At 45.6% G+C, this 22,043-nt stretch overlaps 1 protein-coding gene across 6 annotated transcripts in view; it reads right to left on the bottom strand.

The window, feature by feature from the left end:
* Nucleotides 1-2,185: 2,185 nt before the first annotated feature.
* LOC119453610 (rab11 family-interacting protein 4A) overlaps nt 2,186-22,043 on the bottom strand; it is a 256,371-nt gene continuing 236,513 nt past the window's right edge. For all 6 annotated transcript variants that reach the window (XM_049668292.1, XM_037715668.2, XM_037715666.2 and 3 more), the window contains 3 exons: nt 14,868-15,028; nt 7,558-7,768; nt 2,186-3,822 (listed from right to left, as the gene is read on the bottom strand). In XM_049668292.1, the coding sequence (XP_049524249.1) occupies nt 3,700-3,822; nt 7,558-7,768; nt 14,868-15,028 (495 nt within the window). In that variant the 3' untranslated portion in view covers nt 2,186-3,699. The remainder of the gene's footprint in view (nt 3,823-7,557; nt 7,769-14,867; nt 15,029-22,043) is intronic.

Raw genomic sequence — 22,043 nt, 5'->3', positions numbered from 1 at the left:
AATAAACAGAACAATGGTATCCACTTTGGTTGGCTGCCCATAGGCACAATGTTAAGAAACTTGGGTTAAACAGAACCCATCTTATTGTAAATTCCGGTTATACAGAATTTTAACCGAAATGGTCACCTACCCCATTGGCATATAACAAACATGTCAGATGGTGACAGTACATATAGTGAAGGGAATCCAATCCGTTATGCAGTTGTGGCAAAGTTAATGCAAATTAAAGGTGTTGAACTTGCAATTGTACTTCATCCATGAGAACTTTTCCAGGCAAGAAATGATCCCTGAAGAGGAAGAAAGCACTACGGAGTACAGCTAGAATGTTGCAGTCAGGCCGCCACTCCTGCTTCCTCGACACCGGCAGGAATGGGACCTCAGATGATGCTCTTGTGCATCCAATGCTGCACTCCGAGAAGAAAGTTTTAAAATATTAACAATGAAGTACGTCACAAAGACGCACACATCACTGTTCCAGTGCACGTTACTGTTTCGGACTGGCCGGTAACACATGCAGTCGAAAGTCTACACAGCCATCATGAATGCGAGGACTGCGCAGAATTAATGGGAATCAATTTACGCATGAACACAACCATGTGCAAAAGAAGCTCCAACATTAGAAGCAGAGCGCAGTACAATCTTTTTTTTAACCTCAGTAATATCAGAACACTCTTACGCATTTCGAAAAGCTATTTCCAATTGCTATTTCTGTGCCCTTCGCCTAAATGAAGCTTCAGATAAATGGAACACACTCATCTGTACCGTTGAGTTTCATTTAAGTAGAGTCAACCGTAGTATACCACAGCTAAATTGTTCGTTTCGGAAGGATGAAAGTGCACGTGATTGAAAACACTACGATACTGTGAACTTTCAAGCACACTGGTCAATCCGAGACTAGTAGTATTAGGTGCTGCTATCACTAAGCTCGTGTAGCTTAGTGCAAAGCACATGTTTTGGAATGTTTAGTTTGAGGAACTGAAAAATGCACAAGATGCCAATCACCACAATGTCTCCCCTCAAGGTTTTAGTGTTTAAAAATTTTGCAAGGCACCATTGAAAAATGTGACCAAAACTGACAGTGCTGACCTCAAGCTGTGCAGTGGATTGCCTTTCTTGTAGAAAGGCCCTAAAAGTTGTATGACAGCATGTTGAAAAGCCAATATCAGAACTAAATGTTTCATTAACATAAAAAATTAAATTATGGGGCTTTACGTGCCAAAACCACGCTCTGATTACGAGGCACGCCGTAGTGGGGAACTCCGGAAATTTGGACCACCTGGGGTTCTTTAACGTGCACCTAAATCTAAGTACACAGGTGTTTTCGCATTTCGCCCCCATCGAAATGCGGCCGCCATGGCCGGGATTCAATCCCGCGACCTCGTGCTCAGTAGCCCAACACCATAGCCACGGAGCAACCACGGTGGGTTTTATTAACATAAATTAAGGAGCCAAAATAATAACTTTCGAAGCTGTGTGGTGTTCAGATCGTGTGCGACATACACCTGAGCAATTGCCCACAGTTCCCTACATATAAAAAGCTGCATGTGAGCAGATATGGTCGACACGGCAGATGGGTAATGCGTTACCCTTATCTGCCATTTCACAATTTGACCGTGCAACCCTTCAAAATTTTTACATTGCACTAGCGGTTTCTGAGGCCACTCGCTACAAATTGTCATGCAAGCCAATATCTACATCCGTGGGCTAGAATTTCTTTTGTTAGGTCAGCTTTTATAGCGGTACTAAATATAAACAGGCGGAATTTACAACACATTTGTAAGAAAAGCGCAAACCCCACTTTTGTAAATGTGCTCACAGAAACTTTAGGGGGAGGGAGGAAAAAAAAAAATTTGTACAACAAAAATTACGGTATGTAACATTATGTCCCAAATGATTGGCAAAGTTCAACTTCCCACTGCCCAGCACAGATGCTGTGAGGGACTCCATAATGGAAGGCTCCCAATCTATATTTTATCACGTGCACCGAAAGGTCAGCACGTGTGTTTTGGCCTTCCACCATCACAGAAATGCTGAAGCTGCACGTGGTAATCAAATCCGTGACCTTATGCTGCTCAGTGGCATCATTTGCACATCATATAAGAACAATCAGGTGGCGCAGTGGAATAGCAGTTTAACTCGAAGTGTACAGTTAAGAAACATGTAGAAAGAGCACAATGAAAGCAGGTTTCAGCAAAAACTAGGCAATTTATTAGGTTTCACTTAACTGTACAACGTAGCTCCACAGGAGCATAACATTTTCAGAGGCTCTATAGCCCTGATGTGCGCGTGGAGCATGTCTAGCGTTTGATTCTTTTTTTGCTCCAAATGTGACCAAGATGCATGAATTCTACTTAAACTAAAAAATACACTGAAAACAAGAGAATAAGGCACATAGATGACAGAAAATTAAAATGATGTGAACGGCTAAAATAACCTCTCGGCAGCAGCTTATATTTCTGTGTGGTCGCACTGTTCTGAACGGCGAGTAGCATGTCGTGTTGAGCCCCACTTGAATGCCATCACTCATTAAATCTCTATACAACAATTTCGAAATTTTTAAAAGCATTACATAATCAAGACCTGCCAGAACAGCCAAGAGGACAGCTATCTAGCAGGATATATCAAAATTCATTGTCACGCCGCAGCTTTCAAAAGCTGTCCACAGCTTCTTCGGACTGAGAACAATCCATTGTTCATCAAATCCATTGTTCATCAAAATGTATCTACAAGATTAAAGGCACAATTTTCAGTGAATTCGTCTGAAACCTAAAAAAGTGATGCTTCTGATTAACTAACTGGCATTCATTTGGTAACAAATATTTGGCTTTTTGATTAATAGCCATTGGTATCCCAGAAGTGATGTTCCAGCGTTGAATATGAGCATTCTATTGTGCTATCAGACTTTTTCCCCGTTTATCACATTAGCATTCATGTACTGACACCCTGCTTTATAAGCACATTGACTTGCATTGATAATTTATAAAGAAACACTGTACCACACCTGTTCCACGCTCTTTAAAAGCTGCGAGGCCTCAAAGATAAAACGGATGAAACTGAAAATAATAAAATCCAAAACAATCGGTTCAATGGCTGACACTCCCAAAGTATCCCTGCCATTTTTTTTAATAACCAGGATAAACCTCAGCAATCTTGAAATGACAATGTGCTCAAAGAATCGTGACAACACAGCGTGACCCCTGCAGTTGACTTTTAACACACTCCTAACATTCACAATGTCTTTTCTTTTTTTTTATAACCGGCGAAGAAGGCAACAAGCGTGCGATGACAATATCATCAAAAAAGAAGCGTGACGATGCAGCGTGATCCCGAGGTTGATTCCGAAGAAACTTCTCATATTCACAACGTTTCGTGCCACGCGTATCTTCATATTCTTTCCGCACTCAGAACGGAACCAAAATATTCCGTCTGGACAACCACAGACCGTGTTCGCGATTTGCAATGCATGTGACACCTAGCAATTAAAAAAAAAGCACTGTGGGTTCCTTGTGAAAGACTGCGGTCTCCGAGAAGTCGATGTGCACCTCTCGTACGTAACAGTACGAGCATAAAAAAGGAACCCCCGAGGCACCGCTTTCGCATGGCCCAAGGCACGCAGTGTATTACTATGCATTCACACCAGGACGGAGAACACCGAGTGTCTTTGTACACGGCACGTGTGTGTGTGGCAGGCAGGTGTGCTTAGACAAGGGGCTTCACTTCAAGCAGCTGCGGGTGGTTCTCGATGATGTTCAGCAGGATTCCATCGATGTATGCCCGAAGCCTGACGTTGTCCTCTTTCTCGTGCTTTACCGTGTCGATCAGCTGCGGAAGAAAAGAGCAAGCGCATATTACGGTTCGGTGGATCTTTACAAGTGAAAAGGAAGACAGCCATGGCCTCTTCCGAGTCAAGAAACAGAGCTTGGGGTCATGAATTGCTCTTCAAATCCGTTGTTATTAGCGATTGCAATGTTAGAAAAGCGAAAAATCAGTTGGTTTTTTAAGTACCCTGGTTAGATCCAGAATGCAGCATTTCTGTGTAAGAGAAAGAAGTCACCGTCTCCTCATGTTCTTTGCAAAAACACAAAGAGGAATGAGCAACGTCATGTGGCAGGTTGGCGTTTTGATGCTGCGTCCCAGAGAATCACAGTCAACTCAATGTATTCCATACGAACTTCACCACCACTTTTCTCGTCTCTGGCAATGCAACAGCCTAGATCAGATTGTTGTCGGGTGTCATTTTCACAAATGGTGATGGCACTGATGTGCTAAACTGCTTCTGTGCAATTCCATGTGCATCCATGTTTTACGTCATCACTTCCAAGTTAATTTCGAAAAGGGTTAAAGGCAGAGTACCAAATTAGGCACCAAGGGACTGAGAAGAATGGACCCGTGTGTGTAATAGCTCGATTCATTTGATGCAACCACTGAGTGCCATCCCTGCATAAACATTATTAAGCTAGACATTCAGCTTCAAACATTAAGTACTTGTTGATCTGTTGCTCTCCTATGCGTATACAGTTAAGCCTGCTTATAACGAACCACCAATTAACGAATTCCTGGATATAACGAAGTTTTTCTATTCTCCGCCGTTACTGCATAGAAGCACTTCTACGTAACGAAGTGGCAGCGGCAGACCCCCTCGAAATAACGAATTTTCCCCGCCGACAACCTAGAGGTTTCGCCCCAAATTTTGTCATTTTTGCGTGAGCAGCAACCGGAAGCACCTTCTTCGCCGTGACGGAATGTGAAGCGGCGGCGGCGCGCTTGGCGAGCTCGAATTCACGGCGACTTCCTGATTCAAACCCGATCCCGCCGCTTGCTGCAGCTGGCCTAGCCCACCAAACCGGCACTCTCCTTTTCCAGTCTACCAATTTAGTTAAACAGTGAATGTTTACAAGTTTATACGGCCGATAAAACTACTATCCTTACTTCGTATAGCTGTCTGCTAATTTGCTGTCACACTCTATGCTTCGCCTTTTGGGCAAAACTGGGACTTTTTTGTTCATCACAACTTTAGTGTATTGGGAGTATATCTTGAGCGATAGTTGTATTTCTGTATGAAAGCATGAGGTGCGCGGTACTGTAAAGGATTTTTTTCCTCTCTTTTGGTCACGGAAAACGGGTGCGCGTGACAATCGAGGGCGCGTTAGAATCGAGTAAGTACAGTTAGCGTTTCTTTTACGAATTTTCGTGCCGAACCTGCGTATAACGAAATCCTCTTTATAACAAAGTTTTTCGGGAATTCGTCAATTTCGTTGCATCCAGGTTTAACTGCACTGCACAAGTGCATTTATGCTACAGTTTCATCTCCACTGGCACTTTTGAAACCATTATGCACATACAGGCATCTTCATAACCACTTCAGCATCAAACATATACAGTGGACTTTTATTCATTTGACTCCAGATTAATTAGATTTTTCAGTTAATTAAATCCAGAACAAAGTCCCAGCCAGCCCTCATATGTTTCTATGGGTTTAAACACTCATTGTTTTCATCTTGAAACCAACACTCACTGCATTATTCAAACTTGACTTGTCGGCATGAGCCCACTTGACTCAAATGGTGACCGAAATCTGGGCCCCTATATCTATGCCACAGTATCCATGCTACATAGCTACATGCAACTGTAGTGCATATGCGCAGCGTTAGCTTTGTGGATGACAGGGTTTGAGTGCATGCTCGCGCTTGCATGCTCCAGTCTGTGGCCGCGCTACATTGTGCGGACCGGCTTTGTCCTGCACCAGCTTGACTGACGGATAGTAGCCACATCCAACTTGTGCATTTTGAAGCGCTATCAATAGCTCAATACGAAGCGAAGTCTTCCAAGGAGTCTAACCAGGAGCGGCCAGGAGTGAACTTGCGCTGGCAAGCGTGCGTGTGGTCCGAGCTTAAGTGTTGCGTGGTTCGAGACTAGTTGAGTGTTCAAAACTAGTCGAAATTAGCTAGACTCAACATCGATAGCAGGGTGGCCAAAGTTTATTTCCTATGTGGACAGCCACGGCCGAGCATCAGCAGATGACAGTCGGCTTCTTACGGAAGTACTTCCTTGTTATCGAAATCCGAAAGAAAATTTTCACTTACTTCAGCCTATTTATTAAACTGCATCAATAAATATGCACAGTAACAGTAGGAAGAAGCACACTGATCCAAACCCTTCTTGATTGATGTCAGCTATTGGCCAATAGTATCCACGCAACAGAATCTGTTATATTATGAAATAAGTGCGTCCAGAAAGAGAGGAGCAGGCTTCTGCTGAAAAGATCTGAGAAAAAGGTGACTTCGCGCTCCGCCTGCGAGCTCCACGTGCCAACACGACTGCAAAATTTGGCCAAGATGTTCACAGCAGCATATGCTATCCACGGACTTTTTTTTTTCACCAAGCCCAAGGGGTGGTTCAGGGCCCCTTTTTTCATTGTGTGCTGGTTCAATCTTTTTCTTATCTTTGTCTTATAACCTTTGCACATAACCTTGACACGAAAAAAAAACAGAAGTAGAAACATTTTTAGAAAAGAGGAGTGCTAGACTGCAAGTTCATTCGTTTTACTTTTAATGCTGTTATGTGTGCAGATATTTTCCCCGAAAATGCAATTTCTACATTTTTTTTACAACGACAGCAGTATGTGTAGCAGTACAAAAAATTTATTTACAGACTTTTTCTCAGTGTTGTGGTTCAGCATACTTGAATTTCATGATGGTCAAGCCAGCGGGAGCATTCTGCGTTTGCCAACCGCGCGGCTCAATTTGTGTAATGCATCGCTGCAATTCCACAAAGTGCAGGTATCGCATGTGACTGATTGTGTTGACTGCGCCAACTGTGCGACGCCAGCAGTTTAGGCTCGGTGCTTTTACCTACAAGCAACCTTAACCCATTTCATCCAGTAAGCACACAGACGAACTTAACACAAGCTGTAGTTTACTGCTAATTGTCCGCAGACCCGCACGCCATTTCTACTGCCCTCAGTCTATCTCATGCGCTTAACCTCGCATGCAATCACCGTTGAGCGACTCCATGAGGGACCATCTTCTAGCAACATTTTCGGTAAATTTTCATCACAGGCGACACATCGCCAAAAGCGAGAATACAAGTAACGACCTGAATGGCGCCATTTTACAGATTTTCTAACACCATGCGCCCAAATGATATAAAAAAATTTAGCGACACACCGTACGGAATTCGAAACTTCGATAATTAAAAAATCAGTCGATGGCATGCTGGTCCAGTTGATGTCGTACTTGGCTTGTCTTGTCGTCTATGAGCCATGTCAATGGAAATGTGACTTGCTTAATGAAACCGAAATTTCCAATGGCACGCTTTCACATTTATATTCATTCATTCCAAATACCTAAATTCGGTCCGTAGTGAGTACCGAATCGCATAACATTCGGTCCAATATTCAAAAATATTCAAATATGTACATCGAATATTCGCCCAAGCCTAGTAATTTAAAAGCAAAAGGATAGAGTGACAACTCTGCAGGTCCCGAAGCTGTCTTTCTAATCTGCAACTCAAAAATTGCTGAAGAAAAATAAGCTCGAGTAGCAGTGCGAGCAGCACCTTGTCTTTGGAGAGTTCCTCAAGGTTGCTGAACTCCGTCGCCAGCGAGGCGGCACCGTCGATTGCGTGGTGGCCTCCTCCTCCGGCGACGAGGCACTGCCCCTCGTGGACATGCGAGGAGAGCAGCTGGGCCTGCAGCTCCTCATTGGCCTCGCGTAAAGCACGGTTCTCCTCCCGCACGGACTCTAGTTGGCTCTGCAGCTCCACACACCTGCAAGAACAGCCACACAGGCAAAGTGGATGTAAAGTACAGTCGAACACACATAATATATCGAACTCGCAAGAAAACTGGAATTAGTTCGATATATCGTGCAATTCCACATAGAACGTTTAGAGGATTTGACAATATAAGAAATGCACCTCATTAAAAAGTGTTCTTTACTTTCTGAATACATGTACCGTGGGCATATTAGCGTGAGAAACAGCCGCCAATCTTCTTCTGCTTTTTCACTTTCAAAGCGTTGTTCAGCATACACTTTTCAATGTTGTCGACTGACTCAGAACAGCTGGGCCCACAGCCTTCTGTGGACATGCGGGGGGGGGGGGGGGGGGAGGGACAGTGCGCAGCGCATTGAGTGCATCGGAGCACATGGGCAGGTCAGAACTCGTTGGGTCCTCGCAGTTACTGTCGCCGGTGAGATCCCTAGCCGGGTCGGCAACGATGTCTTCGTGGGCGAGCTCTCCTCCAGTAGTCACAACATGGTCGTCAACGGAGACGAAGTCTGTTGCTGCAGTACCATCACAAACGGTACCCGGGAACTCGGACAGCTGGCTTAAGAAATCATCAAGTTCCTCAAGTGATTCATCGCTATCGTGGGGTTCATCGCAATTTTCAGACGAGCTTGCGCAGGCTTGCTGGAAACACCAAGTGCACAATGACGGAAGCAATTTGTTGCTTTTTTGACGTTGTTCCATGATGCATTCAACATCGTTGTTACGCCCAGGCGCTCAATTTTCAACTCCCGGCCAGTGCGAAGGTTTAGCAATAGCCATTGCACAAAGTGCTTTCTGTAGCCTGCCTTCAATACACGAATGACACCCTGGACCAAAGGCTGCAGCACCGATGTTGTCTTCACTGGCAGGAAACGAAGCTTGATATTGTTGACTTTACAATAGTGAGCAGAAATGAGCAAGATTTTTCTGCCTTGGCTTACCAGGTCGTCGTCCCAGGACTTGAGCCACTGCCAAAAAGTTCACTTGTCATCCAAGCTTTCCCGCTGGACGTGTAGGTCACCAGAACAGAAAGTGCATTCTTTAGGCACCGCGGCGATTTGCTCCTTGAAATCACGAGTGGTCGAAGCTTGGTCAATCCATTGACGGTGGTGGCGAGCAACACCAATATTCGGGCTTTTTTTTTACTTTCCTGCCGTCGATCTTGTAATCACAACACGCCAGCACTTTGTTTGGCAGCATTTGCCAGAACAAGGCAGTCTCATTGGCATTAAATATATCACGGGGACGGTACCTTGTCGTGATGTCTCTCCAATTTTCTTTAATCCACTTGTGCACGCTGCTGACATCCACCGCGCGGCTTTCACCGGTGACAGCCCAGCCGCCAATGCTGTGACGCTGTATCAAATGCTGCAGCCAACCTGAGCCACCTTAGAAGTCTGGTCTGTTGAGAATGAAGGCGAAATCCTTCGCTTTCTGCTCAATCATGGGGCCAGAAACAGGGACGTTTAATGACCTAACATCAAGGAACCACTTATACACTGCTGCCTATATGTCGTCTGTGTCAGCTGCCTACAGCTGTATGTACTCGTCGGGCGCTGGTAGTACCTGGCCTCTTGTGTGCCTTAGCCCTAACATCGGTCTTATTTTTCAATATTTTACTCGGCGTGCTTCTTGGGATGCTGTACGGTGTGGCGACATATGACTTCTTTTCTCCGCGATCAACTCTTCAATCTCTAGTTTTGTGGATATTGGCAGGTTCTGCCATTTCATGGCAGCCATCTTTTACGGAGTGGACAAGCACTGCATTCCAAGGACATGACAACACACAATTAGGCAGTTGAGCCGATCGGCGATCTTTTACGGAGTGGACAAGCACTGCATTCCAAGGACATGACAACACACAATTAGGCAGTTGAGCCGATCGGCGATCATATACAGGACATGTGGCTCTAAGTGAAAAAGAGAGGGGTCGAACCACTTCTTCTAGGGGGTGGCTGTCTGAGGGAGCGAGAGCAGTGCCGCACACGTGCACTTGGGCTAAACCACTTTGTCTGGGGGGGGGGGGGGGGATGTTGGCAGCTCGCCTGGCCGCCACGCGGGAAAGTCAACTTCTGGGGCAGTTTTGCACTGCTTGAAGTTCGATATATCAAGAGCAGCTGCTATTTTTGTTCAATGTAAGTGTACTTATTGCTGTATATTCTCACTAACATTACATTGTTCAGTAATTGTTCGATATACGGGGTAATGCGATGTAAACGGGTTCGATATAGTAGGGTTCAACTGAATAATCTCAGTTAAACAGAACTTCAAGGGACTGGCGCCAGAAATCAGCGTCAGGTTCCTGAAGCTGGCGTTTGTGCTGGCGTTATTGAACTCAATGCACCATGAGTAAACCTGTTTGGCATCACGCCAGAACCATAGGTTTCAATGCTGACGACAAATTTCTTGTGGCGACTTCCACTTTAGACACAAACCTTATCCCACTCCTAGTTTCAAGTTTCAAAGATGTTCACATTAACAGTGCGCCTTCTTAAAACAGATACTTCAATGTACTGACACAACACCTACTCTACGTGCATGTGCGATCCCTTGTAGATTATAGCATTTAAGGCAATGCGCATTAAAGAATGAAGTGACTGCATCAGTCGGTTGCAGTTTCTCAGTGCTACTGCTTTATTGGAACCACGTTTCCCCAGGCCCATGCAGGTGGTTATGGCGTGCTTCTCTCAATTCTGTTCTCGACACATTGCCGCCTGCGAGGAAACGGATGAGATAGTCGATGACACCAACACCCTGTCGTCTCCTTAACTGCACTCCTTTTGTCAAAGTACTGCAGTACCAGATCTGTTCAAATCGGCTTCCAAGAAGTGAAAGCGCTTTATCGGGCACCAGATCTTGCAGCCTTGAACTTTTCTTCTCTCAGTAGAATCATCACCATGGACAAACTTCTTTAACCTTCTCTTGCTTACAACATTCTACATCTGGCTGCAGTTGAATCGCTGCACCTCGTACATGCTCTTGTTTTACGAGTCTTGTTTTACGAGAAATAAACAAGCATGGTGTCAGCGCACACAGGCAAACATGAACACATAACATTCTATGAGCGCGCGGACACTCGCTGTCAAAACACTGGCGTGACGAAGCGTGGCAGCAGCAGCGAGCAAAGTGACCTTCATGCTGTGTATCGCTTCAACGCAAACTGAGCAGCGAGAACGGATCGTGTACAAAGGTATAAGTCGCCACCGTTGAACCTAGACTCAGCCTCGATGCAGATCGCTTTCAAGATAGGGCGCGCGCGGCCGCACAATACGCAGTTGCTGCGCCGATCGCCCTGTCGATGCTCACTGGCAACAATCATCTTGCGTTCATGCAATTGAGAGATCTTGTCTCACATCAGGTACCTCCAACGCATCTACCGTGATGTCGAGGGAGTCAGAACGACGGTAGAGTTTGAGCCTGACGCTTCAACAACTGCAATGGCAGGAAACAAGACCTATGCATCAGCACAGAGAAGTCAAAAGGAAAGGCAAGTGGAGCCTCTTGACAGGTCGCTTCGTATGAATATTTTCTGGCTGCCGAGAAGCAGTAATCGAACTAACAAAGAATTGTGCTTTCCAAACACCCCCACTGTGGCCGTTTGTATCAGGACAGGTGCCGACAAAGAATTGCTAGCAGGCGCAGTTATCACCGGTGATTTGTCACTTTTTGTCGTTTTGTGGTTGACACATGTATCAATGCTCTCGTGAGACCAGCTGTTGGTGTGACGTTCCCATATGGAGAAAAGTACCGAAAGGTGACATCTCGAGCAGTATTTTCACTTGAGCCATGCTGCGTTGCTGCGGCGTGCAATGTGTCCCTCTCTGCCACATTTAAAACAGCTTGTGCCAGTCAGTTGGCATCTAATCTCATCGACTGACAATGTGACGTGGCAGTCCTTTACGACGTGGTCACGGTGATCGCACACTACACAGCTGAGATGCTCGTTCGATGCAGATCCTGCCGCCAGCAAGATCCACATCCTACTGGACGAGCGGTGGCTTAGCAGTAGAGCATTCGCTTCATATGCAGTAGGTACCAATTTCAAAACCCTGTGCTGCCGGAAACCCACTGGTTTTCTTCTAATGGATAGAAGTGTCCCCTGGCCTGGTGCTCGGCTCTCGTGGGGGCTCACATCTTGAAAAGGGGGCCCAATAGATATTTACGAGTTGTTTCTGGGCCCCTGGTTATCCAACCACAGACAGCATTGTTGAAGAGCATCCACCGCAGCTGTGGGAGGCTAGTGCTGCCGCCAGGTACCTACTGGCATAATAGGTACAAGCGCGCCCCCAGCCTGGTGCTCAGCCAGTAAAGGGGAGCGCAACGCTTGGAAAGGGATGTTTGCACCTACAAGTTTTTTCTGTAGGGACCTCAAACAAAAGGCTTGACTATCTTCTCTGCTCTCAACTTGCACCTGCAAAAACTTCAGCCCCTTCTGAAGTTCCTCTTGTTGCAACCTTGGAGTAGCACCGTCGTTGGCCTGTTTCATTCATGCACTGACGGTATATAATGGCGATATCTTCGGGGAGCGTGCACATAAGGACACGAAGTATGACTGTGTATTCTGATGCTGGAACCCCCAGGCTGTCGAGGCAGTTTGTACAAGAGTGCAGCTCTTTGTGGAGTTCTTGCAGCTGTGACACTTAAAGGTGAGCGGCCGATGGCCGCAATGGCAAGTGGTCATGACATGTGGTCATAAATGACTCAATGGCTCAACCTCTCTCGGAGCATTTCGACCGCTACCACATAGTCTGCTTCCGCAAAGAGCACACCTTCAATTCCATACTTTGCTGTTCCAGTTAAGTATGATTTTAAATATGAAAACTTCTCTGTCAGACAGCTTGCAATTGTTATGCGTCGTGGCCTCAAAATGTTCCCGGAAGCCCTGCCACTCGCGAAGTTCACAGGAGAAAACAGGTACCAAAGTTTTGGTAGGGCAACACATTGTATCGGTGCTCAAGAACTTGCTTGAGTGGAAACACCTTGGGTGTCGCTGCCTCTGGGAGCAGAATTGAGCAAGAATCGGATCCGGCTCATGGTTTTTGCGGATTTTGTCGTGGTACTCCAGAGCTGTGGTGGCTTCCGCCTCATACTCATCACCGTCATTCATGAGGTCAGCAATCTTCTCGTCGAGCGCTGTAAGCACCGAGTCCTTGTCCTGCAGGTCGTCCAAAATAACTTGCAGGTCGGATCGCGAAGGATGCTTGGCTTGTTGTGCTTCGGTGGTGGACAGGGCAAGTTTTGTAGGAGCGGCTCAAAATAGGCCTCTGATGCATCACAGTCAATCCATCGTCAATGCAGCACGCCAGTCTTCTCCCGGGTTTTACAGCACCAAACACTATGTTGAAGACACAGACTGACGTCTGTCGGATGCAGTTTATGGATTGAAAAGCTGCCCAAGATTGCACTGGAACAAGCTCTATCATGACGTATTCTCAACCTCTTCTTTGTCTACAGTTTTCGACAAATGCTTTACAAAATGAACTCTGAAGTGATTAGGCAAAATATTATCAGGTATTTTGTCAATTGTCAGAACTGTCAATTGTAAGAATTGTTAGAACACTTGTCAATTTGTATGTACTACAGAACTGTCTGAAAGCTGTTTAATCATATTCTTGCTGTCAGCTTTTGTAAAAGCTGATAAAAACTGACAGCGATTTCGCCTAGACTGCTGTGTCGTCACAGACAAAATGCACTCATGAAGTGCGTGTGTTAAATTATTTCAATTCTGCATTTTTATGTGCCAATACCACGATCTGATTAGACTACGGATTAATTTTGACCACCTGGGGTTCTTTACCTTGCGCCTAAACGAGCATTTTTGTATTTCACCCCCATTGAAACGAGGCCACTGCAACTGGGATTAAATCCGCGACCTTCAGCTCAGTAGCGCGATGCCATAGCCACTGGGCTATCACGAGTCCGTGAAGTGCGTTGTTGCACCGTGAGTTGACATGAAAATTCGGGATGCTAATGATACTGCATTTAGACCACGCAGAGTGGTCTACAGTGGAGCGCCTGTACGAGAGCCTCTACAAACGAGATGACCTGAATAACGAAGGAATAATTCTGTCCCAGTTCTATTCTAAAGGTCGTGCAGTGCATGACCTTTACAACGAAGTAAATTATAATGAAATATTTCAGAGGCCCCGAGCACGCCATTATAAAGGTGTTCGACTGATACAGCAAGGAACATGAGGAGACGGTTGCTTTGTCCACATAAATGAAAATACTGCTTTCAGCATGTGCTTGTCGTACTTGACCAAAAAAATGGGGTTTTCATGTCTAACATATCTGTCGGAATAAACACCAACTGGAAAAGCGCTTACAGTCAAACTTCAATATAACAGACACAGATATAACAAATTAATGCTGTAAATAACAAAGCAAATCTCAAATTATCCTCACCAATATCAGCATGTCACGAATATACATGCTCCTAATGAATACTGGATATAACGAAGGCATTTTTCCGATGTAGCTTCGTTATACTAAGATCAACTGTATCTCTGAGCTGCCTTTGGATTTGAGGAGAATATACCAGCAGCATTCTCATGCTGCAGTCATTTGCTGCCCCACCAAGAAACACGCAAGTCAGGATTGCTTCCGCCTTCAAGAGGGTTTTAATTTGCTTAATTTTTACCTACATTTATGAAGCCTTTAACCCCCATGTTCTTTTGTAAAAAAAAGTACAAAATTTCCCAATAATTTTTATATTCCAGCAAATTATTGCACATCCGGATTTGAAAAATATATGCACAGTTTATCTTTTATTATGCCCAGAAATATTAGTAAATGACCACCTGACCCAAAAAAGACTTTCCCTCGGTAAACTGCAAAGGTCCAAATGCAATCACCTGAACAGATGATAATAAAAGGAATTGAAATCATTGAAGAATATGCTCAAGTGCTGAAATTCTAGTGCACAACACTAACCGAGTCGAGCATGGCTCATTTCCCATAAGCAAGAAGCTGCGGCCTGGCTGAGTGCAGTTCGTCCTTGGTGATATATTAGTATAAACAGCTAGGACGAGTACAGCTTGGGTTTGGTAGGTAAGTGGACTACAAAAAAAAAGTGGCGAAAAGCCACCGCCTGTTACCTGGCGGGCAGCATGTCCAACATGGACGGGCTACGCGGCCTTCCATCCCGGTCAGTGCGCAGCCGTCGCAGTTCCTCCAACTCTCGCCCCACCTCCTGGAGCAGTTGCGCTTGCAAGCTGCGCTGTGCCTGGGACTCCTCGCGCTCACGCCTGCACAGCTCCTGAATGGCAACACAGGGCACTTGTGTTGAGAGAACTTGTCAGACTCGTGAACATTGCACGATTCACAAAAAGAAAACATTTACGGCAGTACTCATGCTCACAATGAATGTTGACGTTAATGCGATCAACATTGAAGCAACATAGCCAATAGACTGTGTTGCTAAATTCTTCACTTCTGTGTAGCCGAGTTGTTCCAACCGTTTATGACAGACATGTTCTTTGCTTCTCTGCAGCTCAGTGCTCCTTGTTCAGTGCACGCTCTAGTCCCATCCTGTTCACTTCATTTCTTTTTCCATACTGTAGGCTGCTTTTAATGGTGACCTTTTTCACCTCCCTATAGCCAACTACATTTTTCTGAAGAAGACTTCCTCACTTCTTGCCTCCTTGTTCGAACTGTCTATCCAGGCAACTAATTACAGGCCTACTCCTACTCACCTACTCCAGAGGATGACAACCGCTTCTTCATGATAAGCAGTTAAGAAACCACCGCCACTGGGTTCACAGTTTGGGTTCACAACCTGCCTGCATTACTGCTACTGCTTTTATTCATGCTTCAAGTTTCTCACCCAATTCAGGAGCATCCACGTACTGCGAATGCACTAATATAACAAATAATCAGCACAGTACGGCTGAGCTTGTGACAAGCAGGCTTCACTGCGCTACATAAAAGCTCATTCCTCAGGACCACCAATCAGTCTGCATAACAGCAGACAATAATACGTCTAGAAATGGTACCCTTCCAAGCTTGATATAACTGCTTTAAAGATTGCTGTCTTTCTTCACGAGAAATAATCAAGGGCTGATTTACTAACCACAATCGATTTCCAATAATTCAACCCTGACGGGACCAACGGAACTGGTTGAATTAGCTGGCTGGTTGAAATAAACGAGAGGCAGAAAACATTGAAACACACCATTGATTCATTTGGCAATATTTGCCCAATTGTAAGACATGCCAGAAAGAAAGAACAGAGTTCTACCCTGGGGTGCCTAAATATCACGCTTGCGCCACTCAAGCAAATGCGTGTGTGCAGGCCCTAGACACTTTTGCACGCGCAAATAAGGATTTCCATATTTTTTTAAAGATCCCTTAAGCAGATATTATCTTTGGACGAAATGCTTCCAGCACTGCCAAGATCATGCATCATACTTGTTTGTTTCTTACAAGACATTGTGAGGCACAGGAAGTAAAGAACTTTCTTGTACGTTTAGAATGCTTGTGCATGCATTTTCCTAAATTTCTAGCATTCACAATCCCTCTGAATGTGCTACATATTAGCATGGTCCCTCAATACTTTTCTGGTCACGAAACTCCGCCGTCACTCTATGGGAGAGCTTGATATGTCGCATGAAGCAGCCGCGCTGCGGCGCCACCGCAGCTGAGAGGCCACCTTTCTCCGTGTTAAACCCGGAGAGACTGCAGATGTGGCCAGCGTGGGCTGAAAGTTTGGACGCGAACTTTATATTTGCGATTGGTTTTTAGGCAAAATCCAAATTCTGGCATTCTACAATTGAAGTGGCACGTTCGCCTGACGATGCCGTTCAGGTGTTGTGCCGGGGGGGGGGGGGGTCGTTCCAGCTACAAAGGCACTACAAAAGGTATCGCTATTTTGCATCCCGAGTGTTCGTGAGCACTTCGAGAATTGGAAGCGAGCCATACCACGGCAAGAAACGGACGATTTCAGCTTCGAGTCCAAGCATGTGCGTGTGTGCGAGAAGCACTGTTGATCCATCATCCATCTCCGTACGGACGATTTCACGATAAACGGTGACGCCGTATCGTTGCCGAGGGACAAGCCGCGCATCAGGCCTACTGCCATTCCTTGTGTTTTTCGACGGCCTGTGCGTGTGTGTGTGTGTGTGTGTGTGCGTGCGTGCGTGCGTGTGTGTGTGCATGTGCGCGCGCTGCGTGCGATTCTCAGTAGCCTGTTCTGTTTACAAGATTTGTTTCATTTGTACATTACAAATAAAATCGGTGCCTATTAGTACCTCTGTGAGAACATAGGCACATATAAAAACTTTGTACTGGTTTAAACCATAATATATGTATGACCTGTAACCATGATTGCATTGTCTCTGTGTTGATATTTATAGAAGGCAAATTATTCGCATAGCCACTTAGTTTCAGTTCTTGCCTATGGATTTTTTATGCTGATAGCAACAGCTACCGACAATTCTAACATTTGCTTAAGGTTGCTACATCAGCGCTGCGCGGCTTACAAAAGGGCCATGTCACAGAACGTTTTTTTTTTTTGTTTCCTGAAACAAAGTATAGGCTTCCAGCCGTGATAAATGGGACGTTAGAAACTTAGTGCAACAGGATGTCAGTTTTCTGCGTCAATACAACTTTCAGGTCGTTTTTGAGCTCTACACTACAGCAGTGCTGAGTGAAAGCAAAAATTCAATGTTATTTGTCATAAGAATTTTCGCGAGTTACAACGGCTACATTTGCTTCAAAGAAAGCTCGCAATTCAAATACTATTATGCATCGCAGTTCGCCGAGGAGGTATAGCACTTAGTGCAACGGACCGTCAATGCTCGTCACTCTGCTTGTGCGACTTAGAGATGAATAAGTGCAGTGCTGAGTCAGTCAGTCATAATGGTTTGGGTTTTCATAGGGTATATTGACAACGAAAATCGCGTTTGAAAACTTTGTCGCGCATTTGGAATAATAAGCACGAAAACTAGCAAAGCTTGCGGTACATGAAAATGACAATACTTCCCTTCAAGCAAGCGCTTCATTCACGGCTACGATCTGCCGATGTACCTGTTCTAAACTAATTCTGACGTCATAGAGCATTTTGTTACGTGAAATTAGAATCTGTCACCATCGCCTGAATGGCTCGAGTGCAATCGGAATTCAGTAACAGCACACAACCTTGAGCTCAGGTTGTCGTTTACTGGCAACGCTAGGCCGCTAATGTTTTATTCTTTGTACAGCGCATAAAAGTCGCTTAAAAGTTGTTAACCGAAGCCGGTTGGGTTAACCGAAGCCGGTTGGGCCAACTAACGACAGATTGCTCAGTAAGAAGAATTCTATGTGCGTCGTCTGCTGACACACGGAGCCGCCAGCTGACTTTGAGATTGTTTACTTTTTGTACGCGCCTTGATTTCGGTTCGAAAACACTGTCAGATGTCCACGTTTGGATACTGTAACTGTTACGACAAAATAGAATGTAAAGAAAATCGAAAAAAACTGGGCTTTTGGCCGCAACGCTACCTGAGCAGAAAAAATACCGCCGCCGCCTGCGGCGGCCGCTCGGCTAGGTGGCCTTTCTTTTACTATGGCGCCCCTAGCGGCAGTCGCTGGCTCTATATCAAACTGAGGCGGGAGTTTCGTGACCAGAAAAAGCTATTAAGGGACTATGATATTAGTCTGACATGAAAGTCTTCTAATCATTGATGTACAGTCAAACCTTGATATAATGAACCTCAATTTAATGAAATTAGCGATGTAACAAACTATTTTTATTTCCCCATCTTAGTTCTTCATTTTTCTGTAGCCAACTACCTCACTTCTTATATCGTTATATCGAGGTAATGAAACCTTGATATAACGAAATTTTTCACTGCAAGTACAATTCGTTATATCGAGGTTTGACTGTACTGAATTCACAAGAAAGCCAGAGTTTGTGAGAATCTGTAGGCCAAGTAGACCTGCCGAAGTCATATTCTGGTGAGTGAGTATGAGTGAGCCCGGCTGAGAAGAACTATGGCAAGTCCGAGTCCAAGTGAGCCCAACTGAGCAGAATGTTGGCGAGTGAGTCCCGAGTGAGCCCTAAGCAAGAAATATAATTTCATAGCAAGTGTGAGTTGCATTTATTTTGCCTACCTATGAGGAAGCATAAGCATAAGCATTCAGAAATACGAGGTCTGTTAGAAAAGTATCTGACCTTACTTTTTTAATTTTTTTTTCGAACACCTTGATGGATATGAAACAAACGCACTTGCATCAGCCGACCTTGAACCTTCGTGCGCATGCGCGAATTTTTTCCCGCCTGCCGATAGGGTCAGTCACTGGGACGCAGCGTTTGAGTGAGGTAGTGCGCAGTGCTCTCGTCGGTTCTTTTATTGCAAGAAAACTAACGGGGAGACTGGAGCAGCGCTACTGCATCAAATTTTGCCAGAAACTGGGCGACAGCCATGTGGAAACCATTCGGAAGATTCAGACGGCTTTCGGTGACGGTGCTATGAGCAGCACACAGATTAAGGAGTTGTACAACCAGTTTAAAGATGGCCGCACTTCAGTGGAGAGTGAGCCATGCTCCGGTCGGTCATCAACATGCTGAAATGACCAGGTCATTGCCAAAGTGTACGCTGTGGTGATGCGGGACCGTCGTGTGACTATCCCAGAAATTGCGGAAGAGGTGGGAATGAGCACTTTTATTGCGATAGCAATTATATGGACACTCAAAAGCAGATTTCTGCCGTCGGCGTCGCCATCGCCGTGAGGTTCCGTATGACGTCAATGGAGATGAAATCGTCGCCGCGCCGAACGCTGTATGTGCGAGTGAAAGGGCGCGAGGGGCGCGCGCTTTCACGGGGAGTGAACGCACAGCGGAGAACAAACGCGCGTTCTGCGCCGTGCTCGCTTAAGGGCTGCAGAAGTAGGCGTCTCTTTCCTCCTTTACAATCACCATATATGTAGAGCAAACGCGCCTTCTTCCGACGCGCGAGAGGCCATGGGGGAGGGGGGGAGGGGGAGGGAAGGGAGGCGACGTTTAGCTGCGGTACTAAGCGCCTATTTATATCAGAGGCTCCGGCAACAGTCACCAACGCCGCACGCATTTTGAGCGAACGCGGGCAAAACGCCGTCGGCGTCGACAACAGTTATGCGTGTTGCCGGTGCTGCTGCATGTCCAAGTTTATACCGCTGATAAAGCTAATATCATTACTCCGTATAGCTCTCTACAACTTTGCTATCGCAATTGATGCTTCGCCTTTCAGGTGAAACTGCGACAACTTTTTTTTCTGCACATTCCATAAAGACCAAAGATTTGGCCATGAAGAGAGTTGCGGCGAAATTCGTGCTGAAAATGCTCACGGTGGAGCAAAAGCAACTTTGTGTTGAAGTCTCACAGGACATGCTGAATTCCACAAACAGTGACCCCGACTTCATGAACACCATAATCACTGGTGACGAGTCTTGGGTGTATGGGTACGACCCGGAAACCAAATCCCAGTCGTCACAGTGAAAGCATTCCACGTCACCAAGACCAAAGAAGGCCTGCCAAGTGCGCAGCAGCGTCAAAGTGATGCTGACTGCTTTTTTTTACTCCCGATGTGTGGTACACCACGAGTATGCACCACAGGGTCAAACAATCACCAAAGAGTACTACAGGGATGTCCTCCATTGCCTACGTGATGCTGTGCGGCGCAAGAAACCGGAGTTGTGGTCAACAGGAAATTGGCGCATCCGTCTCGACAATGCTCCTGCACATTCCTCGCACTTGATTCAGACTTTTTTGGCGAAAAACCAGACTCCTGTAGTTCAACAGGCTCCTTACTCTCCTGATATGGCCCCCTGCGACTTCTGGATGTTTCCCAAAATCAAGAGGCCATCGAAAGGAGCGCGATTTCAGACAAGAGACAACATTATGGCTGCGACAACGGCTGAGCTAAAAACTCCATTCCGAAAGAGGCCTTCTCGGAATGCTTCCAACAATGGCAGCACCGCTGGGAGAAGTGTGTGGAGTCCCAAGGAGACTACTTTGCGGGTGATTAGGTTTCCAACGCACCAGTTATGCCAGTTTTTTTTCTTCGGCCAAAGGTCGGATACTTTTCTAACAGACCTCGTATCTATGAAGACGCCACGGCTAGCTTAATTCTTCAAAAGAAAAGGGGGAAAATACCAATTAAGAAGGAGGTGAGGAAAGTAGACAATCTCTCTGATGCTATACACCCTGCAAAGGATCAACAAAAAATATCCACGGCAACCTGCAGCTTGCAGAGGACATTTTCCCTATTCACAGTGGTGGTCCAGTCAGTTTAAGAATTGGAGCAATTTTTGGAGCAGGAAAAAAGCTGTTTTGCAGCAATTTAGGAGCAGTAACATTAGCATTTTTTAGCAGTTCTGTAGCCCAAAATTTTGCGATTTGGATCAGTTGGAGCAGGAGAAAAGCAAGTGCATATCATTTGGTGCAGCTCATTACTACTACACAATTTTTAAGTACTTCTTCACAGCAAATGGACACCAGCAAGACAGACTGATGCAGCCATTTAGCTCGTGTGCCCAAGCAGAAAACATCGCAAACAGTTTATTTGCCTATGTAAATAGCATTTGTAGACTAGTGAGAATAGTTTTATGCTATCAAACATAATACAAAAGCAACTAGAAATGCAGTAAAACAATTTTGTGCAACAATGCCTAGCCGCGGGCCCAAGGATTCGACGCTCGATGTGCTTAGTCGCGCAGTCTCAAGTGCCGATGTGCGAAATGACTAGCCGCGGGCTCGAGGAGTCGACGCTCGATGTGCTTAGCCGCGAATTCCGAAACATCGGCTGAAAGTCTTAACTGCATGTCCGATTGAGGATTCCGAGCGCGAAGCTTGGTCACGTAGTCTGCGTCGCCGATGCTCGGAATGTTCAGCCGCGGGTCTGTCTATAAACTGAGGGATCAGCTACGTTACTGCGATGTCTGCGTGGCGCCCAAGGCAAAGGTGGCACTTTGGCGCACTTGGCGCAAGTTGCACATCGGTGGGCGCAGCAAGGCGCAGACGAGTAGAATTGTAGTAAAATGGCGCAAATGAGGACCACCACTGCATTCAGCAATGCTGAAAGTGGCTTGCAACAAATGATTAAGGTCCTTGGTCAACAAAGTGTAAGAGAAGGTTTGAAGATGAATATGTAAAAGACAAAGGTAATGTTGAATAGCCATACAAGAGAACAAGAATTCGTAATTGGCAATCGGCCACTAGAACCTGTGCAAGTTTATCTTTATCTAGGCCAATTTGTCATAAGGGACCAGGATTATGAGAAGGAAACCTACAGAAGAATAAAAATTTAGAATAAATG

Source organism: Dermacentor silvarum, chromosome 5, assembly GCF_013339745.2.
Source record: "Dermacentor silvarum isolate Dsil-2018 chromosome 5, BIME_Dsil_1.4, whole genome shotgun sequence".
NCBI classification, from domain to species: Eukaryota; Metazoa; Arthropoda; class Arachnida; order Ixodida; family Ixodidae; genus Dermacentor; species Dermacentor silvarum.
This window is presented reverse-complemented; position numbering and strand designations above follow the sequence as displayed.